The sequence below is a fragment of the Bos javanicus genome, chromosome 14 (assembly GCF_032452875.1).
Source record: "Bos javanicus breed banteng chromosome 14, ARS-OSU_banteng_1.0, whole genome shotgun sequence".
Classification (NCBI taxonomy): Eukaryota; Metazoa; Chordata; class Mammalia; order Artiodactyla; family Bovidae; genus Bos; species Bos javanicus.
In genome coordinates this window covers 70,595,165-70,620,823 of record NC_083881.1, presented here as the reverse complement: position 1 = coordinate 70,620,823, position 25,659 = coordinate 70,595,165, and the positions used below count along the sequence as shown (strand labels likewise).

The following is a 25,659-nucleotide window of genomic DNA, read 5'->3' as shown; positions in this document are numbered from 1 at the left end:
ACAGTGTAATGAGAAGAGAAAATCCAGGAGCATGCTTAGTAACAACAAAAGACTGCCTTGTTTAAATTTTCCTGGAATGTCATTTTTGGGTAGTTAAGAGTGTATTTATCTTAATATAAAACACTTCTGGGTGTTTTCTTTAAATATTTTTCTTGTCGAAAATATATCTAAACTGTTTTGACAAATTGGAAAATAAGCAATAGGAAAAAAGTTGAGAGAATCATAACTCTCTTGTTATGAGGAAGCCCACCTCAATTGTTCTAATTATAGAATGCAGTTTTCATCATTTCTTAATTTCTCATGACAGCTATTGTAAAAGTTCTACATTCATTTTGAGCATCCAGCTGTATCTCTGCTCTCTTACCATCTCTGCAAATAACCTGTCTTCCTGTTTTTCTGAGCAGATCAAAACCATCCAATATGAATTGCCTCAGACTTCCTCTTTAATACTTCAGTATCTCTGTTTCATTATCTTTCTTGACTCCGGTTCCTATTTCTAAGAATGAAGAACCCTTCCCACTTTCTTAAGCAAATTTTCAACCCTTACTTGTTTAGGATATTTTCTTCTATTTAATTTTATATATTTTATTATAATATATTAATGTGTGTTTTCTCCTGTTTCGCCCCCAGCCTTTTATTCGGCCAGCTTCTCTGCTGGTTCCTTTCCCTTGCCTTTCAGATTGCCCTGTCTTAAAAACAAAGTAGCACAACCAAACCATAAAATCTTCTGTCAACTCTGCCAGCAATTCAGCTTGCTATCATGTGTCTTTCCTTGATTTCCCAACCATTTATTCTTTCATCATTTGCAGTTTGGGTCCTGCCATTTTGCTTCTTTGAAAACCTCTTTCATGAAGTCAGCAAGGTATTCCACATACACTGGCTTTATTTCTTTAACTTTACACTTATACAGTTGACCCTTGAACAACACAGATTTGAACTGCATGGTTCTGCTTATATGTGGACTTTTTTTTTAATAACTAAATATGTACTGCAGCACTCCGCAAAGTTGGTCCAATTCATGGATGTGGAGGACCAACTCTAAAGTTCTATCTGAATTTTTGACTGCGTCGTAATTGATGCCCCTAACCCCTATATTGTTCAAGGGTCAGTTGTACAACAGTTGACTCTACTCGTGACCTCCTCCTCCTTGCCCCTGTTCTGTGACCCTGGTAAGACTTAGGTGTCTTCCCTCTCCTATTCCTCATGCTACTGTTTCTCTTAATCCTTTATGATTCTTCTCTCTCCTGTCTCTGTATAATTGTGTCCCTAAGATTCTTGTTTACACCTTTGATTAATCTGCCTTCTTCCTATTGATTGTTTAACCAGTTGCTGAACTCTTGATACACAAGATAGGTCACATGCCTCAGTTACAGAAACCTATCAGAAAATGAAATATGATTAATTTGACTTGAGTGCTGTTAATGAACCTAATCTACCTTCTAATGAAACCCTCTTTCTTTAATATATGTTCTAAATGGATATTTAAAGTAGTGTGGGTAATTCCCCAAAGTGTATTTATTTATGTATAAGTAAAGGTCAACTCTAGTAATACTGATAGTTTAAAAGTATGATATTTTTAGTAAAAGGCAGCTGTGAATGTATTTTTATAGTAAAAATAGGTTTGTATCATATAACTTCAGTGTGGCTAATTTGCTTTCTTTTAAACATCAGGTTTCTTTCTCAGTCACATATGAAATGGATCAAGGAGAAGCACATGTCCAGACAGATGTGAGTTTCTTTTAACCTGTCAAAATACTTACATTATATTTTTTAATTAAAACAAATTTTTTTTACATGTTCAGGAAAGTTGTCAAAATAAAGAGATTTGGCATATATCCCTCACCAAGTCTCCCTTACCATTAACATCTTACATAACTGTAGTTGTTGTTCCGTCAGTAGTCGTATCTCTTTGTGACCCCGTGGACGGCAGCACGCCAGGCTGCATACTGTAGTACAGTGGTCATAATCAGGAAATTAATGTTGATGTAGTCCTGTTAACTAATCTAGGCTTTCCTGGCGGCTCAGTGGTAAAGAACCCACCTGCCAATGCAGGTTCGATTCCTGGGTTGGGAAGATCCTTTGGAAAAGGTAATGACAACCCACTCTAGTATTCTTACCTGGGAAATCCCACGGACAGAGGAGCCTGGCGGGCTTCAGTCCATGGGGTCGCGAAGAGTTGGACGCTATTTAGTGACTAAACAATAGCAAATTAACTAATGTAAATGCTGTTTGGATTTTACAGATTTTTTTCACTATCCTTTTCTGTTTCAGAACCCAACCATCGTGTGTCTCCTTAGTCTCCTTAGGTCTGTGACAGGTCGTCAGTCATTCTTTGTCTCATGACTGACCCTAACACTGGTATTTTGTCCTTCAGTTGGTTTTATCTGGTATTTTCCCATGATTAAATGTAGTTTTAGCATACATACCGTGAAAGTGATGTTATACCCTTCTCAGTGAGTCATATCAGAAGATACTTGGTGTCAGTATATCTTATTAATGGACTTTCCAGGTGGCGCTAGTGGTAAAGACCCTCCTGCCAATGCAGGAGAGATAAGAGACCTGGGTTTGATCCCTGGGTCAGGAAGATCCCCTGGAAGAGGACAGGGCAACTCACTCCAGTATTCTTGCCTAGAGAAACCCATGGACAGAGAAGTCTGGTAGGTTACGGTCCATAGGATTGCAAAGAGTCAGACACGACCGAAGCTACTTAGCACACACGTATCTTAATAACATTGATGTCAACTTTGATCGTTTGGTTAAGATGGTATCTGCAGTGTTCTCCATTGTATTTTTCCACTTATAATTAATAAGTATCTTGTGGGGAGATACTTGAGATTATGCAAATCTCTTGCTCCTTATTATTCCTTTGCCCTCTAATTTTAGCATCCATTGATAATTCTTGGCCAATAAACAATATTACTGTGATATTTGGTGGTGGTTGTGTTTTTCCATCATTTCTTCTACATTTATTAGAATTCTGTAAAAAGGAATTCTCCCTTTGTCCACGTGGATTTATTTATTCATTTAGGATTAAATCAGTATGGGCTCATGAATATTTATTTATTCTAGTAATTTTAATTCATTACCTTCTATTTTCTTGCTCAAATTGTCCCAGATTTGTCCGTTGGGAGTTTCTTCAGTTTGGCGCCCATGTCCTTTTAGTGTACCTTCTAATTTTTGAGCCTGTTTTTGAGTACTTTGTTACTTTTTATTTACAGTATCTTTGAACACTGATGAAATTGCATTATGAAATTACATAAATCCCCCTTTTTTTTTTTTTACTTTAGATTGCTTTAGGTGTATTGGGTGGACTAGCTGTTTTATCATCTCTTTTGAAGACAGCAGGTTGGAAGAGACGTATTGGGAGTCCCATGATTGATTTACAGGTATAATCACAGGGCTTTTTAAAGTCTATTTTTCTCTTTTGACTATTTTATATCCTTCTAATAAGACACAGCTAGCGGATGAGTAAAAAGTTGCCTGAGCTGCTCTGGGGTATATGACCAGGAGATACACATGAGTAGGAAATGTGCCCTTGTTTCCCTCCAGTGCGCACCACGGCTGGGGCCAGTCTGCACCCTCCAGCAGTGGTCTTGTTTCCTCACATCCTCACCAGCACTTGCTGTTTTCCCACCCTTTCCCATTTTTTGCCGATCTGGTGGGATATGTCATTCTTGATTTAATTTCCATTTCTTTGATTACTCTTCATATACTTTATTAATCATTTGGGCTTCCCCTTCTGTGAACTTCTTGTTTATACCCCTTGCTCATTTTTCTACTGTTTCCAATTTTTCTTGTTTATTTAAACAAGTTTTTTATATTTTATTTTATTTTTTTTTTTTGTATTTTCTAAATGTAAATCTTCTTTTGGTTTTTGACATTGAAGTTTCTTCTCCAAGGGTAAATCCATCTGTTATTTTATCTATATGTTACTTTGTTTAGTAGAAACTCTTGATTTTAATACTGTCAAATCTGAATAGGTTTTCATATTATGGTGTGTGCTTTTAGGATCTTGTTTAAGATATCCTCCCCTATGTCAAGATCAAAAAGATATTCTCCCATATTTTATTCTATTAACTTTATGGTTTCACTTCTCATTTAATTGTTTTTACATTTGTTCTTGTTTTTATTTTCATCTGTCTTTTATTGAGTGTTACTATAAGCCAGATACTTTTTTAACCTTGACACGTGTAATTCATTTAGTCCTCACAATAGCTCTATGAAGTTAGGTATCATGATCATTCCCATTTTATACTTGCTGAAATTGTAGAGATTAAATACATTTCCTATTCATTTAATTTTTACCATATCAAAGTAATAGGTGGTATTTCCATTTAGCTGATTAAGAACACGAGAAAGGCAACACAGTAAACTGGTTTGTCTCCAGAGCTAGTGTGCCTGGAAATCAGAGGAGGGGGCTTGATTTCCTGTTCGGGGAGTCAAGAAAGGCATCCAAAAGAAGTGAAGTTAATCTGAGTTATCTGTGCTGTATCTGAGTCTGAACAAACTCTTGGAGATAGTGAAGGACAGGGAAGCCTGGCATGCTGCAGTTCACGGGGTTGCAAAAAGTCAGACACAACGTAGCAGCTGAACAGCAGCAGCAGTCTTTGCATTCCACAAATAGTCACTGATGGCCTGCTGTCTGAGTGCCAGAGGCTCTATGAGGCGCTGGGGGATGTGATACTGGGCAAAGGGAGACATGGTCTCTGCCCTCAGAGCTCCAGAGAGTTTGCCAGAGAGAAGAAGAGAATATCTGTTGAAATAATACTCATTTCATTCCCAAAACATTTGGGATTAATGTATGGAGTGGTTAATTATTGAACAAGTTGTTGGAACTGACAGATGAGGCTAAAATTTAATTTTGGCCTAGGTTGTAAAGGACCTTGTGGATCAGGAATTTACATTTTAATGAGGCATCACTGTACATTTTTAAGAAAGAGAGTGACACGGTCCAATTTACATTTTAGAAAGCCAATTCTGATGGTATTATGGAGGCTACGTTGGGGAGAAGGACTCCAAACTTGAAGAAAATTAGAAAGCGGTTCTAAAGTTCTTAGTTGGTGAAAGATGAGAAGGGTTGAATAAGATAGAAGTTATTGGAAATGGATCAAAAGGTATCTAGGAAGTGGCTGCAGTCAGTCCTTCTGACTGATCCATGGATACATGAAATAAGACTTCAAGCTTGAGAAACCGGGTTGATAATAATGTTATTAATAATAATATGTTATTAAAGTAGTATAAATGGATTGAGTCTATAACAGCTCTGATTCTCTTTTTAAATTGCAGACAGTTGCGAAATTCTTGGTTTACTATGCTGGTGATCTGGCCAATGTTTTCTTTATCATCACTGTAGGAACAGGTCTTTACTGGCTTATTTTCTTTAAAGTAAGTGATTTTCTGCATTTTACCTTAGTGCCACAACCTGAATAACTTGTAAGCTCTCTTTATGAAGCAACTGTTTTTACTTGAGGGGGTTTCTAATCAAGAGTATTTGGGCAAGTGCTAAACTCCCCATTCCCTGAGCGTGTGGTGTTTATTCTATGCTTTCTTTGGGTTATAACTTGGGCCTCGTAAAAACTGTGTGCGGTCACACTCAGCAGTGTCATTTTCATCCCAGGCACAGAAGTCTGTCTCTGTTTTGCTGCCAGTGCCAGCTCAAGAAAAACGTTTTGTTACTTATGTGGGATGTGGTTTTGCTCTGAAGGTAAGTTTCAGAGCACAGGTTACTGAATTTTAAATGTCTGCTTAAAAAAAAAAAAAGTCTGCTAATAAGCATGTAAGTCTTCAGAGTTAAAATGCTTTCAAAATCTTTGGTGTAAAATTTAGTTTAATTTTAGAAGAAAGTATGAATTGTTCTATTTTACTAGGAAGTCTGCATTTATTTATAATAGGTATCTCATTCTGAAGATCTGCCTTAAGTAATTGTTTATTATTTAATGTAGACTGTTAATCAAGAGTGAATGGTACCACGCTGGCTAAGCGCTGAACTCTTAGCATTGGTTCTCTGCCTCCACGTTCCTTTCCTCCTCTTCCCATGGGAGCCCCCCTCCCTGCTTCACTGTTCTTTCAGGGGATGTGATGTTCTTCACGTGCCTCTGCCGTACATCTCATCCAGTTGTGTTGTGATTATTAAGTGACTATTTTCCCACTGACCTGTGAGCCTCAGGAAGAGAGGAATCATCCCATACTTAGATTTTTAACCTTGTTTGATCGATAATGCACCTTCTCGGAAGAAGCCTCAGTTTAAACATACTCTGTAAATGAAAAGGATATTTTTTTCATCAGAAATCTTAATAGTAGAAATAGAGAAAAAGGCAGTAAGAGCATCCTAAAACTTTCATTAGGACAAACAAATTACAGTTGGAGATACCTTTCCTTATAAAGAAGTTAAAGGCTTTTGGAAACCTTGGGAAAGAGAGTCATTTATGCAAGATCCCTGCATGAGGAGGGAGGTAGTATGTCTACTTTCATATTCCTATTTCTAAGAAAGACAGAAGAAGGAAAGGTGAAATTAATATGTCTGTAAAAAGTCTGTGAATTTGGTGACTGTTATGTGATGAGTTTCTGGTGAGCCCCTGATGGTATGACGACTTTGTCACTTGTGAAACTTAGAGTGAAAATGTTAGTCGCTCTGACTCTTTGTGACCCCATGGACCGTAGCCCGCCAGGCTCCTCTGTCCATGGGATTCTCTGCAGGAATACTGGAGTGGGTTGCCATTCCCTTCTCCAGGGGATCTTCCTGACCCAGGGGTTGACCCTGAGTCTCCCCCATTGCAGGCAGATTGTTTACCATTTGAGCCATCAGGGAAGCCCCATATATCTTCTTGTGATTGCAGATGTTTGGTTCTTAAAGAATCAGTGTTGGTTTCATGAGCAGACTTCATGCCAGTACTTTAAGGTGTTTTTTTGTCATTCTCAGGCTCTACAATTTTTGCATAAGCTCATCTCCCAGATTACCATAGACATATTCTTTATCGATTGGGAGCGGCCTAAAGGAAAGGTTCTTAAAGCTGTTGAAGGTAATGAAAGTAACCATTTGTACCAAGTTTCTTTTGCCACCATTGTAAAGCAGAGAAGGTGAAACGTTTTACTCGTTTTATCTTCCCAACCAGGTGAGGGTGGTGTTCGGAGTGCTACTGTTCCTGTAAGCATATGGAGAACTTATTTTGTGGCAAATGAATGGAACGAAATTCAGACTGTGAGAAAAATTAACCCACTCTTTCAAGTACTTACTGTCCTCTTCCTTTTGGAGGTATAAACTATTTGATATAATTATATGCAACTTATGGGTACCTCATAAATGTTAATTTAATGTAATTCCAGCTAAGTTTTCCTATCAGTGAGTTTTCTAAAGTTTAAAATATTATTATCGAGCCTTTAAAACATACACATAACATGAAATTTATCATTTTAAGTATACAGTTCAGTACTGTTAAGTACACTCGTATTGTCGTACAGTCCATCTCTAGAACTCTTCATCTTGCAAAACTAAAACTCTGTACTTGTCTTTTCCCCTCTCCCCAGACCTGGAACCACCATTCTTTCTGTCCTTGAACACCTACTAAGGACCATGTCCTGTGTTAGGATTTGGGGCTACAGCCTAACAACACACACTGAATGGGTGCATGCTTATGATCCCTTTACAGTTACTTGATGGACCTGGGTAGAATTATCAAAGGAAGTATTCAGAACTGAATATGAGACTGAAATATGGAAACTGTATAAGTAACAGGTTTTCTCTAGAACTAACTGCTTAAGTAAGGTTTGATATAAATTTTGTTGGACTTTTTTGTTTGTCTGCCTTCCTTTTTCCTTCTTTCTTGCTTTTCTCCTTCCTTCCATTTTCTGAACCTAGAAGAACGTGTGTGTCTCTGGGACATAAGAACACTATCTCAAAAACTTACTTATAGTCCAGTTTCTTAAAGCTTAAAAGGGATTGTGTGAGAAAGTCATTTTATAATCAACTAAGTTTGGAAAATACTGGATTCCATAAAATCATGTAACTTCCTTTACCATAAAACTTTCCAGAGCCTTTAATCTATGAGAGTAGAAGGCATAGAGGTGAGTATAACATGATATCTTCCTCAAAAGGCATTTTGGAAAATAGTGTTTTAAAGTATAAAAAGTATTTTGCGTAGTGCCTGGCATGGATTGCTGGTTGTTCATTGGTAGTTTACTGAAAGTGAAAGTTGCTCAGTTGTGTGCGACTCTTTGCTACCCTATGGACTATAGTCTATGAAATTTTCTAGGCCAGAATACTGGAGTGGGTAGCCCTTCCCTTCTCTAGGGGATCTTCCCAACCCTGGGATCGAACCCAAGTCTGCCACACTGCAGGCAGATTCTTAACCAGCTGAGCCACAGCTTTATTTTTTTGACAGAAATTTTTAAGCTTTGTCAGTGTATATGATAATAAAGTTATATTTGGCCTTGAGTCGGAGGGGATGACAGAGGATGAGATGGTTGGATGGCACCACCAACTCGATGGACATGAGTTTGAGCAAGCTCCAGGAGTTGGTGATGAACAGGGAGGCCTGGTGTGCTGCAGTCCATGGGGTCTCAAAGAGTCAGACATGACTGAGCAACTGAACTGAACTGGCCTTGAGTCATATTGAAGAGACTACCTAATGGACTAACTAAAATTTTGTATTAAATACTTTATAATTAAAATACTGGATAATTATTTTTATCTAGATTTTCTACTGTTTGTACAAACTTGAATACTTTAGTTTTTCAAGGGAAGGAGTAGAGAGAAGTGTCTCATTTTCAGACTACAGGGGTTTTCTTTATCCATATCTTTTAAAATTATTTTGTTCTTTTTATTTAAGGTTGTGGGATTTAAGAACTTAGCATTAATGGACTCATCCTCTAGTCTTTCCAGAAGCCCACCTAGCTACATAGCTCCTTACAGCCGCATTTTGAGATACGCGGTATCTTCTGCTCTTTGGCTGGTCATTGGACTTATACAGGTAACAGGAGATTATACTTTTAAGTAACATTACCTGTCTATATTTTTAACTCTGTTTGCATACTGATCGTCAGCTCTTGACCACAACAGGATTTCTGTAGTATAAAGAAGGTGACAGGAACAATAATAAAGATTCCCTGGTGGCTCAGACGGCAAAGAGTCTGCCTGCAATGCAGGAGACCCAGGTTCAATCCCTGGATTGGGAAGATGCCCTGGGGAAGGAAATGGCAACCCACTCCAGTATTCTTGCCTGGGAAATCCCATGGACGGAGGAACCTGGCAGGCTACAGTCCATTGGGTCAGTGTATTAATAATAAAGATAGCAAATAGCTAATTTCTTACATAGTATGCTAACCTAGCACTGTGTTAATTGCATTACACAGATGAACTTACTTAGTAGCCCTCAGAGATAGATTCTTTTAAATATCCTCATTTTATAGATGAGGATGTGGTGGCACAGAAAGGTTAAATATTTGCCCAAATTTTATATTAGAAATCAATTAGAAATGAGCAGAACTGGAATTTGAACCCAGAACAATTAGAAATCAGCAAAACAAAAAAAGAAAAAGAAACCAGCAGAACAGAAATTTGAACTCAGACAATCTGATTTCAGATTTCATTTCTTATCAGTAGTGGGGCTCTGAAGGGTCCTTCAGAGTCTGCAGGATTTAGTTTATATATAATGATAGGAAATTCTAAGGTACCCTCAATCTTTGCTTTTGAAACTAACATTTTGTTTACATCCATTTATATATCATTAAATCTCACTCAAATTACCAGTACCCCTGCTGAAATTTTCTTTGAAATATTAATTGAAATAGCTGAAACTAAAAATAAATCTGAGGACCCACGGCTCTAGCAGAGGATCTTTGCTATGCTTATTTCCTTTATCTTCTTATAGCTAAAAAAAAAATGAAAAGAATGAAAGGAAAAAGAGAGAAGCAGGAGCTACAGCACTTAACTAACTCTAGTCTCTGCATTTCTTTCTCTTGCTTACAGACTCTCCAATGAGTGGGAAAAGCCTTTCAGTTTGATTAAGATTTCTTTAACTTCTTTTTAAGCAAAGGAAGGTGGGACTTCCTATAAACTGGAGAGCTTATATTTGCCTTAAAAACTGAATTTTAAAAGATTTTGGAATTGAAGTCCCCAAATTCCTACAGAATTGGATCTAGGTGTCATTGTTAAGAGTTGTTCAAACTTAAAGTTGCAGAATAGAGCTAGTGAGGGATAGTTTGACAGTCACAGAAGAAAGACAAACAGAAATTAGGATTTGAAATAAAATTAGATTAAAATAATATGGGGTTTGATTTTTTTTTTCCCCTTTCAGTTTTATTGAGATATAACTTACGTGAAAGTTGCTCAGTAATGTCTGACTTTTTGTGACTTCATGGACTGTACAGTCCATGAAATTCTGTAGGCCAGAACACTGGAGTGGGTAGCTATTCCCCTCCAGGGGATCTTCCCAACCCAGGGATCGAACCCAGGGCTCCCACACTACAGGCAGATTCTTTACCAGCTGAGCCACCAGGGAATCCCTGGTGACATACAGCAGTGACAGTGACTGTTGTTTGTCACTGTATGTCACTAATACAGTTTTTGTGAACAGATCAGATTTATCTGGATGTGGAGAAGGCAATGGCACCCCACTCCAGTACTCTTGCCTGGAAAATCCCATGGACGGAGGAGCCTGGTGGGCTGAAGTCCATGGGGTCTCTAAGAGTCGGACACGACTGAGTGACTTCACTCTCACTCTTCACTTTCATGCATTGGAGAAGGAAATGGCAGCCCACTCCAGTGTTCTTGCCTGGAGAATCCCAGGGACTGGGGAACCTGGGGGGCTGCCGTCTATGGGATCACACAGAGTCAGACGCGACTGAAGTGACTTAGCAGCAGCAAGCAGCAGAAAATTTAAAGGAATACCATCTGAAGCTTTTCATATTGGTTGAGTACAACAACTAAAAAAAAAAATCCAGACTGACAGGGCCTGTAATGAAAATAGCTTTTCTCTGTCTCATGAGAAAGAAGAGTAGGGGTCAGCAGTGCAGACCCAGCAGGGTGGCTGCTGTCAGACCTGGAGGCCTGTTGTTCTGCTTTGCCCTTCAGGACTTTACCTCGAAGGTCACCTCATGGTCCATAATGTCTGATGAGGTTGCAGGTGTGAACCAGGGGAGAAGACCTCACCCTTTGCTCTTTTTTTTTTTTTCCACTATGAATTTTAATTGAAAACATTACAACAGCTTAACTACCCATAATGAATTATGAATCTTTAGTAGTTAAATGATTATCATTTATGAGGCATTTATTCTTCCTTATTTTATAGACCTGCAGAAACTTTGCATACTTGTGTTTTCTCCATTTCAGAGGAAGATTGTGAAAACAAAGTCTTATCGTGCCCCATTACAACTTCATGGCTCAGTAAATATATAATTTTTTAATAAATGTACATCTTTCAACATTTGTAACGTTGTGGCAAAAGTTACAGATCTGTTAATACACTTGATGTGTATGGATTATTTATGTTATCAAAATAAATGACTTAAATGGTCTTTTAGCACCTCAAGTTCCAGCTGAAATAATTTTAGCATTACCTTTTTCTTCCCAACGCAGTGTCTCATTTCTTGGCTGTGCAGCAGGTGATGCCATGACATATCTAATAACCAGAAAAATCACTGCTGAACTCTGATTCATGTTTAGCTTCCAAATATTTTTCTAATGTTTTGCTTTTTAAATGGTATCACGGTTAAATGCCACTTCTGTTTTGAGATTATGGCCCCTTATTATTGGCTGCTGGACCCTGGTATATCTATGTTCTTTCTTAAGTACCGAAAAGGGAAGAATGAGGTGGGGTGGGTAGAAAAAAAAGAAGGAAACTTTTCTAAGTGTGTGGCTTAAATTATGTGTATTATTTTAAAAGAAAAGGGAACATGACCCAGGAGTCTAAATTAATCTAATATTGTTAATACTGAACATGCAGGTGCAGGTTGGTATACATTCCACCCTCCAGAAATATTTTCCTACAGTAGATAAGCTGCTCACATTTTGCTCACGTTTTTTGTTTTGAACGAGCATCTCCTAAGGAAATGTAGCATGACATTGGTACTAACTGCATGTGTAAATACATCATATCGGCAAACTATAAAATATAAATTATGTATCATCATTCATGTAGTATCTACAAATTTGTAACAGTGGAAAAAAGATGGTATTTAATAATACAATAAAAATATTCTTATCAAAAAAAAAAAGAAAGTCTAAAAGTTTTATAAATCAAAACCTAATTGAGAAGTAAAACACAAGGAGAACAGAATCTGTATATAGCTGAGCGTAGGTGGTTTTTAGCTCGTATTTTAGGTAAGAAAACTGTTTAGCTCATTCACATGAAACAAGCAGGTGAAGTAGTAAAGCTGAACCGTGAAAACCCCTATCAATTATTTTTAGCATGCCTCTTAATTTTCTTTTTCCCCTGGTTTCTTGTCTTGTGTGCCGGAGTCTTGAACAGGTAACCCCTTGACGGGGTGTCGGCGATAAATGGGCCGTGAAGGAAACATCAGCAAATGCAATAAGGCAAATCCTGCCATAATTATGTAGCCCACCCAGACTGTTGAGCCACATACCCGTAGATAAATCCAAGTGCCGTAGAAAAGAGTCAGATCCTGAAACGTGTGTTCAGTTAGTGTCTGGCCCTTGTAATCCTTGAGTGTGAGCAGTGAGTCCAGATGTTCTGGCATGATGGGGTGAGCGGGCAGGAATGGGGCAAGGGCCCCAGCTTGGGGGCTGTGCGGGGCGGGGGCTGGTCCTTGCAGACTGGAGGGCAGCTGAGCCGGGGAGTGTGATGACCGCTCACCCCCTCCTCCTTGAGAGCCTTTTCAGAAGTGTCTTCAACCTCTCCTTGGCCAGAACTTGGTCACGTGGCCAGTACTCCCCCCACTGTCCGCTGGGCAGCAGCTCGCCCACACAAGGGGGCTGTCCCAGGGAGAGAGGGGAAAGGCTCATTGGAGCAGCAGCTAGCCATCCTGGGCACTGCTGTCTAACCTCATTTTTTGTTTTCCACTCTGCTGTCATTTGATAGAGACATATGTCTCTCCATGGTCACATCCTCAGATTATCAGTGTTTATGCATCCTTAAGAGTTCCTTTAACCATAAAGGTTAAAGGAGTTAACTTTTAGCAGTTCCATAAATTTGTCTGTACAAACACTTCTTGATTCTCATAAGGTTAGGTTTTATTATTCACTCTGCAGCCCAGCTTCTTCAATTTTTAAGTGGTATCTCTTAGTTTTTAAACTGTGTTACTGTTTTTCATGTCATTTAAAGGAGCTTTAAAATATGTGCGTAGTGTATTTAGGAAAGGGTTTTCAGTATTCAGCTGCTGTACATTCATTTATGTATTAATTCCCATATCTGAGTATATTTTATGTGGGAGGCACTGGCGAGCCAAAAGATACGCTATAACAGGAACAAGTTACAAGTTGTGACAAGTGCTGTGAAGAGCGTCAGCAGGCAGATGAGATAGCAAGTAGAGGGAGGTAAGGGGGAGGAAAGTTAGGAGTGGGGACAGCTTTGAATAGGGTGGTTAGGAAGTGCTGTCTTTCTCTGAAGGATATCTAAGCTCTACATTGTAAACTCTTCTCTTTTGATTTATATAACTTCCCTTTGCAGTATTATTAAATCTAAGAAAACACCTGAAACCATTCCATCTGAATGTTTAACACACTATCTGTAGTTGAAACACAATACTTGACATATGCTTTCTATATGCTACTCTATCAGAGATTAATTTGAAAAGCAAAAGCAATTTCTCTAGTAGACTTTGGAATTTAGGAGATGAGCAGAATTGCAGAACTAGACCTAAACTGGCCATAATGCATTGGTTTATCCTAAGGTTTTCAAAGCTCCTTACTTCCTCTCCCTGTGTTTGTCCTATCTTATTTAATGACACAGAAAAGTTTTTAAATTCAAAATAAGCCCCCTCAGTGAATCTTAACAGAATTCCAAAACACTCTTCCTTTGACAGAAGAATAGGAAATGCTAAGTAGGATTTTATCCCACAGGAATCATTATTGGCCCCTATGTTCTTGTTTGGAATTTAGTTATTCTTACTATACTGTGGCTATAAAAGAAAATTAAATCCTAAAATCTAATAAGCATGAACTTGGCTTAATGTTTCAGATTGTGTTCTTTGCCGTCTTCTATGAGAGATTTATAGAAGATAAAATTCGACAGTTTGTTGATTTGTGCTGTATGAGTAATGTAAGTACTTTCTGACTTTATCTTGCAACTGTTATTTCTCTCTTTTTAAAGGTCATGAGTACATTAAAAGAGGCTTTAAAAGTGATTTGGTATGATTGGATTTTTAGTCTGATTTCCACTGGTGGTTAATTCCAGAGATGGTTATAATGAGCTATAAGTTTAATATTTGCTGTCTTAAAATTTCCTTCTCTATTTGCAAGTTCTTAATTATAAATCCCTTATGCTACCAAATTGTTGACTTAGCCTGAAATCCCTGAAAGATTTTCATGTATCAATCCTGTTTCTTCTTTTCTTGGAAGTGTCTTCAGTCTCTTTTCCATCTACTTTTTAAAATAACCTCATTATCCTTTATTACCTTATTATTCCCTTTTTATGTTGTCTAAGAATTCAACTCTCATTATTTTGAGAGAAAGGAAGCAATTTCAAGAAGAACTTAATTTTTATTGTTTTGCAGATGAATTGCTAACTGGTCCTTCTCTTTTTATAGATATCAGTGTTTCTGTTATCCCACAGATGTTTTGGCTACTACATCCATGGTAGATCAGTACATGGGCATGCTGATACTAATATGGAAGAAATGAATATGAATCTTAAAAGAGAAGCGGTATATTTTACATCATTTTGTTTTTTTAAGCTGAGAGGTTTTCATAATCTGGGATTTGTAGTAGTATTTTAAAAAAATCCTCATTGATTACTTTTAAAAGTTGCTAGAATATCGACTCATTACCCTGAACATTAAAAGAGAACAAATCACATATCATCCTGCAGTTCCTTTATGGAGTGTATTTCAAGGTAAACTGAATAGTTCACGAGGGAAAGATCTTCCTGATGGAAGCAAGTAAAAGAATTCTAAGTTAGAAAATTACCATTTTGTATTGACTACTGAATTAATGTATATAGGCTACAATCATCAATGGATGCTAAAACAATTGAATGAAGGATAACAGGGAACTTTATAGTCAGGTTGACATTTTCTGAACACACTGGCTCAATCTTACAACATGAAAAAATTAGGAAGACTGACATGATGTACTTCCTGTTATGATGCAGTGAGGAAATACCTAATATCACCCATGAAATACTCTTGCCTAAGAAAATTGAGCCTGAATGTAATCAAGACTCTAGCTCTAACAGGAAATCAAGTCCCTAGTTTACAGTAAATAGAGGGGATAGAGAGACAAAATAAGTAATACCACAGAAGTGTTTAGCCAGATGCAGAATGTTAGGATGTCTCATAAGACAAATGACCCAGTGTCCCCAACAAATTAGAGGCATGAAAAGAAAAGGAGTGATGGTGGTGGTAGAAGAAAGTTGTTAGATGTTAATTTTAAGGGAAAAAAAAAAAATCAAATACAACGTGTAGACTTTGGATCCTGATTCAAAGAGCCAACTATCAAATTAAAAAAAAAAAAAAAACCTTTGGAAAAAATCTTGGCGATTTAATGGGCTAAATATTAAATTATATTAAGGAAAGATCAATTTTATTAGGTGTGAAAATGGCATATTTTTCAAGGTCTTAATGGTTAGAGATACTAATTTGCAAATGAAATGACATGGTATCTGGAGTCTGCTTTAAAAGAAAAAAGTTAGGAAGATAGATGAAACAAAATTGGTAAAACTGTAATTGTTGAAGTTGAGTGATGGATGGTTCACTGTTCTCTCTACTATATATTTTAGAAAACTTCCATAAGAAAATTTCAAAAAGAAAAATATGTACCTAAGAGGAAAAACCAAGAGGATTTATTGATTAACAGACTATGCCTGTGACTTGCAAGAATTTAAAACATGGTCATAACATCTCAGTTCAGTTCACTCGCTCAGTCATGTCCGACTCTATGCGATCCCATGAACCGCAGCACGCCAGGCTTCCTTGTCCATAAACAACTGCCAGAGTCTACCCAAACCCACGTCCATTGCAACAGGGATGCCATCCAACCATCTCATCCTCTGTCGTCCCCTTCTCCTCCTGCCCTCAATCTTCCTCAGCATCAGGGTCTTTTCAAATGAGTCAGTTCTTCACATCAGGTGGCCAAAGTATTGGAGTTTCAGCTTCAACATCAGTCCTTCCAATGAACACCCAGGACTGGTTTCCTTTCAGATGGACTGGTTGGATCTCCTTGCAGTCCAAGGGACTCTTAAGAGTCTTCTCCAACACCACAGTTCAAAAGCATCAATTCTTCAGTGCTCAGCTTTCTGTATAGTCCAACTTTCATATCCATACATGACCACTGGAAAAACCATAGCCTTGACTAGACAGACCTTTGTTGGCAAAGTAATGTCTCTGCTTTTGAATATGCTATCTAGGTTGGTCATAACTTTCCTTCCAAGGAGTAAGCGTCTTTTAGAGGAACAATTTATTTAATACATTGAACTGAATCAGTTGGTTAACTGTGAGAAATTATACCTGGATTGAAGAGTTAAATTTTAAAAATGAAACTATGAAAACCTAGAAAAGAATATTTCAGTTTGGGAGATGACAAAGTGTAAAATAGAGAAAGTATCAAAGTATTATTTATTGTATAGAATATTTATTATTTATTAATATTTATTAATGTATAGAACACTTATATAGCCACAATTATATAGATAAAAGACATAGGGTAAAATTTCCATAGTAGATATGATAAAGATATTGATCACAATACTGAAAATCATATAAATCAATAAGCAAACTAAGTTAAAAGCTTAATAGAGGGAATTCCCTGGCAATCCAGTGGTTAAGACTCCATGCTTCCTTTGTAGGGGGACTGGTTTGATCCTGGTTGGGAAACTAAGATTCTGCCTATCACATGAGCACAGCCAAGAAAAAGAAAAAACAAGCAAGCAAAAAAAAAAAAAAAAACTCTTCAATGACAAAAAGATTTTTTAAAATAAGTAAATAACAGAATAGACTAAAAACCTCTAAAAATATTAAACTCACAAATCATGGAGGAAATGAATGTGAAAAGAACATTTATTTTCTTCAAATTACCAAATTTATTTTAAAAAGCTAATACTTAGTAGCATCAAGGACAGGGTGTAATGGGCACTGATCTTAGGATACATTTTCATACACCTGCTGGAAAGCATTTGACAGTATATACCAAGAGCTTTCTGAGAGTTCATTATCTTCAACTTACTGATTCTATGAATCTAACTAAAGGAAATAATTAACAATGTGAATAAGTGATTACGTTCAGGATCTTTATCATGGGTTATTTATAAGGACAAAGAATACATAAAAATGAAAGAATATTAAGTAAATTGGCTTATCTATACAGTGAAACCTTCAGTTCAGTTCAGTTCAGTCGCTCAGTCATGTCTGACTCTTTGCGACCCCATGAATTGCAGAACGCCAGGCCTCCCTGTCCATCACCAACTCCCGGAGTTCACTCAGACTCATGTCCATTGAGTCAGTGCTGCCATCCAGCCATCTCATCCTCTGTCTTCCCCTTCTCCTCCTGCCCCCAGTCCCTCCCAGCATCAGAGTCTTTTCCAATGAATCAACTCTTCGCATGTGGTGGCCAAAGTACTGGAGTTTCAGCTTCAGCATCATTCCTTCCAAAGAAATCCCAGGGCTGATCTCCTTCAGAATGGACTGGTTGGATCTCCTTGCAGTCCAAGGGACTCTCAAGAGTCTTCTCCAACACCACAGTTCAAAAGCATCAATTCTTTAGCGCTCAGCCTTCTTCACAGTCCAACTCTCACATCCATACATGACCACTGGAAAAACCATAGCCTTGACTAGACGAACCTTTGTTGGCAAAGTAATGTCTCTGCTTTTGAATATGCTATCTAGGTTGGTCATAACTTTTCCTTCCAAGGAGTAAGCGTCTTTAATTTCATGGCTGCAGTCACCATCTGCAGTGATTTTGGAGCCCAAAAAAATAAAGTCTGACACTGTTTCCACTGTTTTCCCATGTATTTCCCATGAAGTGATGGGGACCAGATGCCATGATCTTTGTTTTCTGAATGTTGAGCTTTAAGCCAACTTCACTTTTCACTCTCCACTTTCACTTTCATCAAGAGGCTTTTTAGTTCCTCTTCACTTTCTGCCATAAGAGTGAAACCTTAGGTAAACATTAAAACTCATGTTTTATAGAACATTTAATGATCCCAAGAGTTGCTCAGAATATAATGTTACATGAAAAAGAAATCAGTATGATCCAGATTTTATACCATCTCTATGCATATGCCTAGACAACAACTAATGAAATACCTTAAAATACTGGTATCTCTTGGTGTTGCAATTATAGACGAATTTTTTTCTTTTTGTATTTCTCTGTGTTTTATAAATTCTCTATAATCAGGATTTTTTTAATAAATTCACTACACATAGACTGCCTTTAAGTCAGTAGAAAACCAAGTGTCATGTTTGCAGCTTAGGTTTAGACAAAGGAGGAGAATGTTAAGCTCCAGAGTAGCCAAATAAAGTTAAGAATGGAGGCAAGAATACTTAAACTGAACCATGAAGCATCTATGAGAATTGGCTAGGTCAGGGGTAGGATAAAATGTTACAGACTTATGGTTCTCGGGAATCAAATTGTGTCAAAGAGACTTGCAGTAGATATCTGATCTGTAACATTAACCATTGGGTCATGTATCACTACCTTTTTAGTGAAATTAATTGAGGAAGTGTATTCATTGTTTAGAGAACAAAAAAAGACCATTTATAAAAGTTGCTAATTCTAAGACTAGACTTTTTATCATTTATTAAAGAGCAATAAATTGATTATAAAGAAAGCTAAGACTATCAATGTATGGTGAACTTAGTAGGAGTTTTTTTTTTTAAGTAGGGAGGAGTAAAGCCACCTGCACAGGGGTATAATGAAGTAGAAATGAGTAAGACCTGGAGCGTAGTGAACCTTGGGTGCTGTTACAATTGCTTTGTCTCAAATAGAGTTTCCGTACAACTTCAGTTGGCTTCCAAGTCTTATAATATTAAATATTGCATCTTCTTTTTTAGATAGGCAGAATTTTTATTATCTTGATCTTAACATAAATTTTTTTAACTTTTCAGGAAAATTTATGTAGCCAAAGAGGTTTGGTACCTAATACAGATGGTCAGACTTTTCAGATTGCAATTTCTAGCCAGATGAGGCAACACTATGACAGAATTCATGAGACACTAACAAGGGTTTGTATAACTATAATTCAGATATATTTTCTCAATATTTCGTATTATTTAGATACTGAGAACGTAAGGCATGTTTCATTTACCCTTGTCTCTTTTTCACATTAGAAAAATGGCCCTGCTAGACTATTGAGTTCCTCAGGAAGTACTTTCGAGCAGAGTGTAAAAGCATATCATACTATGAATAAATTTCTTGGCTCTTTCATCGATCATGTATGTATCATCATTTATTTTTAAGCTAGAGTCAAAATGCAGTATTTAAAAAGGGTAACCAGGAATGTCAGTTATTTCTTCTGTCAACCAAGTCAGTGAACTTAGAACCCTTGTGGGGTTGGTTGGTTGGTTGTTTTGCTGTAAAAACTAATACTGTTTTGGCTGAAAAAATTAATACTTTCTGGATGGAGTTAGGTTATGTAAAAGTAAAACGAGATTTTTACATGTCTGTTAGCATGATGATTACCTTAAAATATGTCTATACTGGAATTTTGTTAGTTACCAAATATTATCAATTATTTGTTGTAGAAATATGCTATGGTGTATTCATGAAAAGTTCATTATAAACTGATTTTCAGTACATCTAGCCCTAAGTACTACTATCAGCATTTAAAATTTAAAACATTCTTAAAGAGAATTTTGTTATAAAGTCCAGTGTAATAAATTGTCTTGGAAGAACCAAACCCAAAGATTTTCTTTGGGTACTTTCATTTTTATTTTTCTTTCCTTCTGATTTTGTAAAAATTGGGAAGCATTTATTTCACTGCTATTTTCAAATGATTCTTATTTTTTCTATTAGGTTCATAAGGAAATGGACTACTTTATAAAAGATAAATTGCTTCTTGAAAGAATTCTTGGCATGGAATTCATGGAACCAATGGAAAAAAGCATCTTTTACAATGGTATCCTTCAAATGCCTTTGCTGAACTTTATTTTTATTTCCCAAGCTTGAAAGAACATAATTGTAGTTATTTTCTTTTGATTTTATACCTTTATCTAGGAAACTTAGTAAACTTTAAGGAATTATAGGAGTTTTCTATGTCCCATTTTATTATAGGTCATGTAGGAAGAAATATATATATATACAAGATAATTATTCTACAAAAAAGTAAAAAATGAAGCTGAATTTTAAAATCAGTTGTACACATGGAAGAGATAGTAAAACAAATACATAGAAGTTTATGTATTGAAATATTCATTCAGTGGCACACTTATGAAACATTTAAAGAAGAAGAATGTTTATGATTTATCTTAAGTTTTCATTTTATCCAGCTTCTTAAGAATGGCACATATGTATGACAGGAGTAGTGACTAAAATGGTTATTTTATCATTAAAAAGAAAGTATATATGTCACTTTTAATATATATGTTAATAACCGCTTGTGTGGCTTGGAAGAATGGAAATGGTATGCTATACCCAGTGTCCTGGCCTGGATATCACTCACCCTGGTGTTATTGAGAAGTACATGTTGTGCCAGTCCTGGGATACACAGACCAATGGTCCCTCCCTTGGGCATCTTGATAGCAGATTGTGGAAGGCAGGCATGTGATGGATGAGTGGAGTGATGCTGGGATAGAAGTGTGTGCAGACACGAGTTATACTGGGTGTGGAAAGGAAACTTAGCTAGACGCAGAGTGAAGCCAGATGACAACATGGTGAAGTTTGAACTGGGTCTTAAAAATAAGTTAGTTGTCAAACAGGAGGGTCCAGGGAAGAGAGGTGAAGATATTTGTGCAGAAGGGGGAAAGGGCATTATGTACTTAATGAACTTTATGATTGAAGCCTGGAATGGAGTGAGAGAGTTGCATGAATGATAAAGAAGGCAGAGACTGAATCCCAAAGGCCTTGTCTCACACCTTAAGGAGTTTTGCTTTATTTTATCTGTAGAGCACTTGTTTTCAAAAACATTTTTAAAAAATGTTTTGTCCTACAGGACATGCACTGGTTGCTCCATGAAGGTATGAGAAGAAAATATTAAAATGTCTATTTGTATATTTGCAATTCCATCATTCTTAATTTATATATTTTTAAAATTATATGCAGTAGTAATTCATAAACTATGCCTATTCTGAGATGCATGCTCAACATCTTATTCTGATAGGGATACATGGTCAAAATAATTTGGAAACCACTTCTAATGAACATGGATGTCATCAGAAAGCCTTCATATCTGATTGATAAATTGGAAGAATTATTTTGACGGGAGTTAAACAGATGCAAGACTATAATAATATAACTTAGTCATTAAGAATATAGCTTTCAGAGTCTTCTGGTCTTGGGTTTGAAATCTGCTCCTAGTTTTGTGAACTTGAGAAAGTTGTTTTCCTTTCTGAACTTTAATTATTAAACTTCTGTAAAGTATAACCTTCTAAAGGTTGTTGTGTTTACATATGTGTAATCATTGGGTAAAGAACCTGGTGTGGGTGGGCACTCAGTAAAGTGATGTTGTTAGCATTTCTAATAATAATACAGTCATCATCACCATCTTCATCTCTTTTGGGAAATGAGAATATGAGCAAAGGCAGTAGCGATGGGGATAAAGAGGAAGAGATGGCCAGAAATGTTAAGGGAAAGAAGGGGTAGGAGAGAAAGAGCAGTCAAAAATGATGAGGAGTTCTAGCTTGACGAGGTGGCTGGCGGTGGTGCCACCCTTCACCGAGACACAGAGTGCAGGTGGAGGATCAGGTTGTGAGGGGAAGAGGATGAGTTTGGTTTTGAGTATGTGGTGTCTATGGTACCTTTGGGACATCTCGGAAGAGATGTCCAGTCAGCCATTAAATGTAAGGGACTGGGGGACTGGATCTGAGGGGAAAGTGAAAGTGCACAGTAAGTTGGGAAATCTCATCAGAGGAGGTCATTGCTCCTTTCAACAGCAGTGAAAGATTGCTCAGGAAGAGTCTACAGAGCTGGCTTGTTTGTTAGAATATGTATACAAGTATATGTACAGAAGTGCACGTCTTGTAAGGATATAGCTTAATGCTCAGTGAATTTTCACAAACTGAATATATTCCTGTAACTAGCATCCTGATCAAAAAAGAGTGTTATAAACAAGCCAGATGCCCTCTTGTATAAAAACAAGGGTCCTAACTGAGTGTTCGTGGGCCGCTGCATTGCTGAAGAGGCTCTGGCCCTCCCTGAAATTGTGTGCGAGAATCATATGTGTGTGCTTTCCCCACTGCCTCTTGTGAAAGGGCCTGTACCTTTCATTAGAATCTTAAAAGGGTGTTCACATCCCCAAAAGGATGAAGCCACCCCAGCTTGGAGAATGAAAAGAGGTCTCAGAGCAGAACCTAAATTGTAACACTCTTCTAGTCCTTGCTGGTTTTGTTTTGCCTTAAAAAAAAATTGAAATATAGTTGATTTACAATGCTGTGTTTTTATTTACAATGCTGTGCTATACAAGAGAGTGTGTTTTGCTTTTTAAATTTCATCTATCTTCAAGAATTTTTCTAAGATTCTTTAACCTTTAGTTATATAAACAAATAGAGAAAGGACCATTACCTGGTCATTGAAAATATAGACTGTATACTTAAATTAGTAACAGTTACCAAGCTTTTGCTGCAAATGTTAAAACTACTTTCCTTGGTTAACCTTTTATATTAGCAAATTTAATACCCCTTGTTTATTTTTTATAAGTCATGAAGTATTTTTTCTTTTTTTTAAATTCAAGTATAATTGACATATAATACCATGGAGTATTATAGTAACTAGTTGTTTTTAAATATCCAAGTTTTATCACCAGAAATTTACCACATGTTTATTATTCTATTTTTAAATTTCTAATTTACATCTTCTAAATTGCCTTTTTTTTTTAATAGATGAAGGATATTCTTTCAGCAGTGTTCTGTATTATGGAAATGAAGCTACTCTTCTTATTTATGATCTGATGTTCTTCTGTGTTGTGGATTTGGCTTGCCAAAATTTTATTTTAGCAGCCTTCCTTACATACCTACAACAAGAGGTAAATTTAAGAATTTTTTGTGGATTTCTTTGAAGAGAAATATGTGAGAAGTAGATATTTATTTTTATTGCAGAGAGTAACAATGTCTACTTTCACTCAGAATTTATAAAGATTTAGAATTTGATTAGCCCTGCCAAAGAAAGGAAAAACATTTCAACCAAGTTCATTCTACACTCTCCTTCAGAGTCAGTGAAATACCAAGGACTCGTGGAGGGCATAAGTTGCTTGAGCAAATGTGAAAGAAATCCAGTAGGAAGACATTTAAGTTACCTTTCTCTCTTAGATGCCAGCATTGAGCAGAATTAGAATTGCGTTTACCATCTGCACCAGATGTTACCATTACAAAAAGGCAAACTCTGAGATCTAGCTCAGGGCTCAGCCAGTGTAACTTTCAATTCACACATCACCTGCCTGCTTGGATGAAAAAACAGCTGCGTGGATCAGTGTGGAACCTGAAACGGAGACTTCAAGAAAAGCCAAGTTTGTTCTAGAAATGTTAGCATTCGTATCACCCACATGTTCCCCACTTAGGTCAAAGTAGTGTATGAGTTAGTGGTGTGATGGGTTAGTTCTTGATAGAGACCTAGAATTATGAACAAATTTTGTTCATAACAGTTCTTTTGATATTTCCATAGATTTTAGAGCTAGGGGAAACTTGTCTTGCCAAATATTTAAAAGTATATTCTTATGAACATAAGGGAATTTGTATTAATTTATTAAAACATATTCTGAATAGGGACATATGCTGCTTCAGTATTATGAAAGATGATAGTCTTGAAATAGTTTTGTGTATCACCATAGAATTCAGGTGTCTGATACATGAAAATAAATAGTTGCAAGAATTGGCTAGTTTAATTTAGATATTTTAACTGACATACACATTTAATTTCCTTTATATATATTTTCCCTCTGAATTGTTTTTACTTTTTTTTTCAGATTTTTAGATTTATTCGTAATGCAGTAGGACAGAAGAATTTGGCATCCAAAACACTGGTGGATCAAAGATTCCTGATTTAATTTACTGAATAGATAAAGGCAATTATGATCATGGCAAAAAAAGGTCATGATTATCAAGTTAGTTTGCCATATTTTTTAAAACTTGTAATACAAATTATTCTATTTTTATTTGTTTTTTAATCTATAGGAAGATTTATTTTTATAACTCATAGAAACATAAACTTGCTTTGTGAATATGTAATATGATACAATGAAAAATATTGTTTTCCTGTTATGCATGGTATTTAATTTACCAGCTTGTAAACTAGATAGCTCTGACAATGGGACCAAAAAAAAAGTCTAAATTGCTTTCAGCATAACATTTTTTAAATGATAATCAAAACAGTCCCTATCATTTGTGTCTGTAAGACTATTTTATAACTAGATTTGTGTATATTTTCTCACATTGAAAAAAAAAATTGATTCCAGTTCAAGCCTAGTTTTCAGTGCATTTTGTTTTACATATTTTATGGTTAAATAAATGTTGAAAGTATTTTCACATTTGCTTAGATATTTGAAATTGTATGTGGGCTGACTCAGTTGCTCACCCTGGCAGCGAACTGATTCACTGTTGGATTAATAGGCAGTTTGTGAAATGGTACATTCTCATTCCTTTGTTTCTCTGCATTATTAGGTCAATATGCAGTTTCCATGAAGTATATTTATGTCTATAATATATAAATATCATTTATATTATTGAGCTGTAATATGTGACATTTCCCCCAAGATAGTTTTTTATATATTTTAATTACTCAACATTCTAAAAGCACTTCCAAACTTTTGCTCTTTAATTGTGTTTAAAGATTATAAGTAACAGGTGAACTGTAAGTTATCATGTTATGTGAAAGTGGTTTATTGAAAGCAAACTTAGGCCTGAGCCATGTAGCCAATAATTCTCTGATACCATTTTTTTCCAAAATACTCTTTAATAATCCTTTTCATTGGATACTATGAACTTAAAAGTCACCTTATTCAAGTATAATGGTCATTAATGCCCAAAGCAACATTTCTTTCTGCCTTCTGGTTAATGCTGTGTAAATACTTAAATGTATTGCTATGTAAATATTGTTTATATTACTAAATTGAAAATATAGAATAAAGCATTTAGTGTTTCTCTTTCCTGTTTGATTTAGTATATATTTTGTGAAATAGCATTTAGGAATACACTACTGGATCTGGTGTCCCCAGCCACTGCTGAAGTTGAATCCTTTAAAAAAGTTACTGGAACTTTGAGGATGACTGAGGAGAAAGAGGGGAGGCTAATAAGTTGAGGATCTGAAACTCCGCTTTCTTAAGGGTCAGCGTACAGAGATGCCTTTCTAAAAGGCTCAGAGATAAATAAACATAACAGCCTGGATTTGTAAAGCCACCTACTCAGAAG

The 25,659-nt window shown here is 36.4% G+C and overlaps 1 protein-coding gene and 1 pseudogene across 7 annotated transcripts in view; one reads left to right on the top strand and one right to left on the bottom strand.

Moving 5' to 3' along the window:
• TMEM67 (transmembrane protein 67) overlaps positions 1–25,397 on the top strand; it is a 45,998-nt gene extending 20,601 nt beyond the window's left edge. For 2 of the 7 annotated variants that reach the window (XM_061439377.1, XM_061439376.1), the window contains exons 15-29: positions 1,672–1,728; positions 3,288–3,386; positions 5,287–5,385; positions 5,618–5,704; positions 6,920–7,019; positions 7,113–7,252; positions 8,826–8,966; positions 11,327–11,380; positions 14,133–14,213; positions 14,701–14,817; positions 19,213–19,329; positions 19,435–19,539; positions 20,120–20,222; positions 23,140–23,282; positions 24,219–25,397. In XM_061439377.1, coding sequence (XP_061295361.1) covers positions 1,672–1,728; positions 3,288–3,386; positions 5,287–5,385; positions 5,618–5,704; positions 6,920–7,019; positions 7,113–7,252; positions 8,826–8,966; positions 11,327–11,380; positions 14,133–14,213; positions 14,701–14,817; positions 19,213–19,329; positions 19,435–19,539; positions 20,120–20,222; positions 23,140–23,282; positions 24,219–24,299 — 1,524 coding nt within the window. In that variant the 3' untranslated portion in view covers positions 24,300–25,397. Of the gene's footprint in view, positions 1–1,671; positions 1,729–3,287; positions 3,387–5,286; positions 5,386–5,617; positions 5,705–6,919; positions 7,020–7,112; positions 7,253–8,825; positions 8,967–11,326; positions 11,381–14,132; positions 14,214–14,700; positions 14,818–19,212; positions 19,330–19,434; positions 19,540–20,119; positions 20,223–23,139; positions 23,283–24,218 lie in introns of those variants that run through there. The other 5 variants (XM_061439379.1, XM_061439378.1, XM_061439380.1 and 2 more) reach the window with 4 other exon arrangements.
• LOC133260724 (signal peptidase complex subunit 1-like) lies at positions 12,260–13,438 on the bottom strand (annotated as a pseudogene).
• Positions 25,398–25,659: the final 262 nt, after the last annotated feature.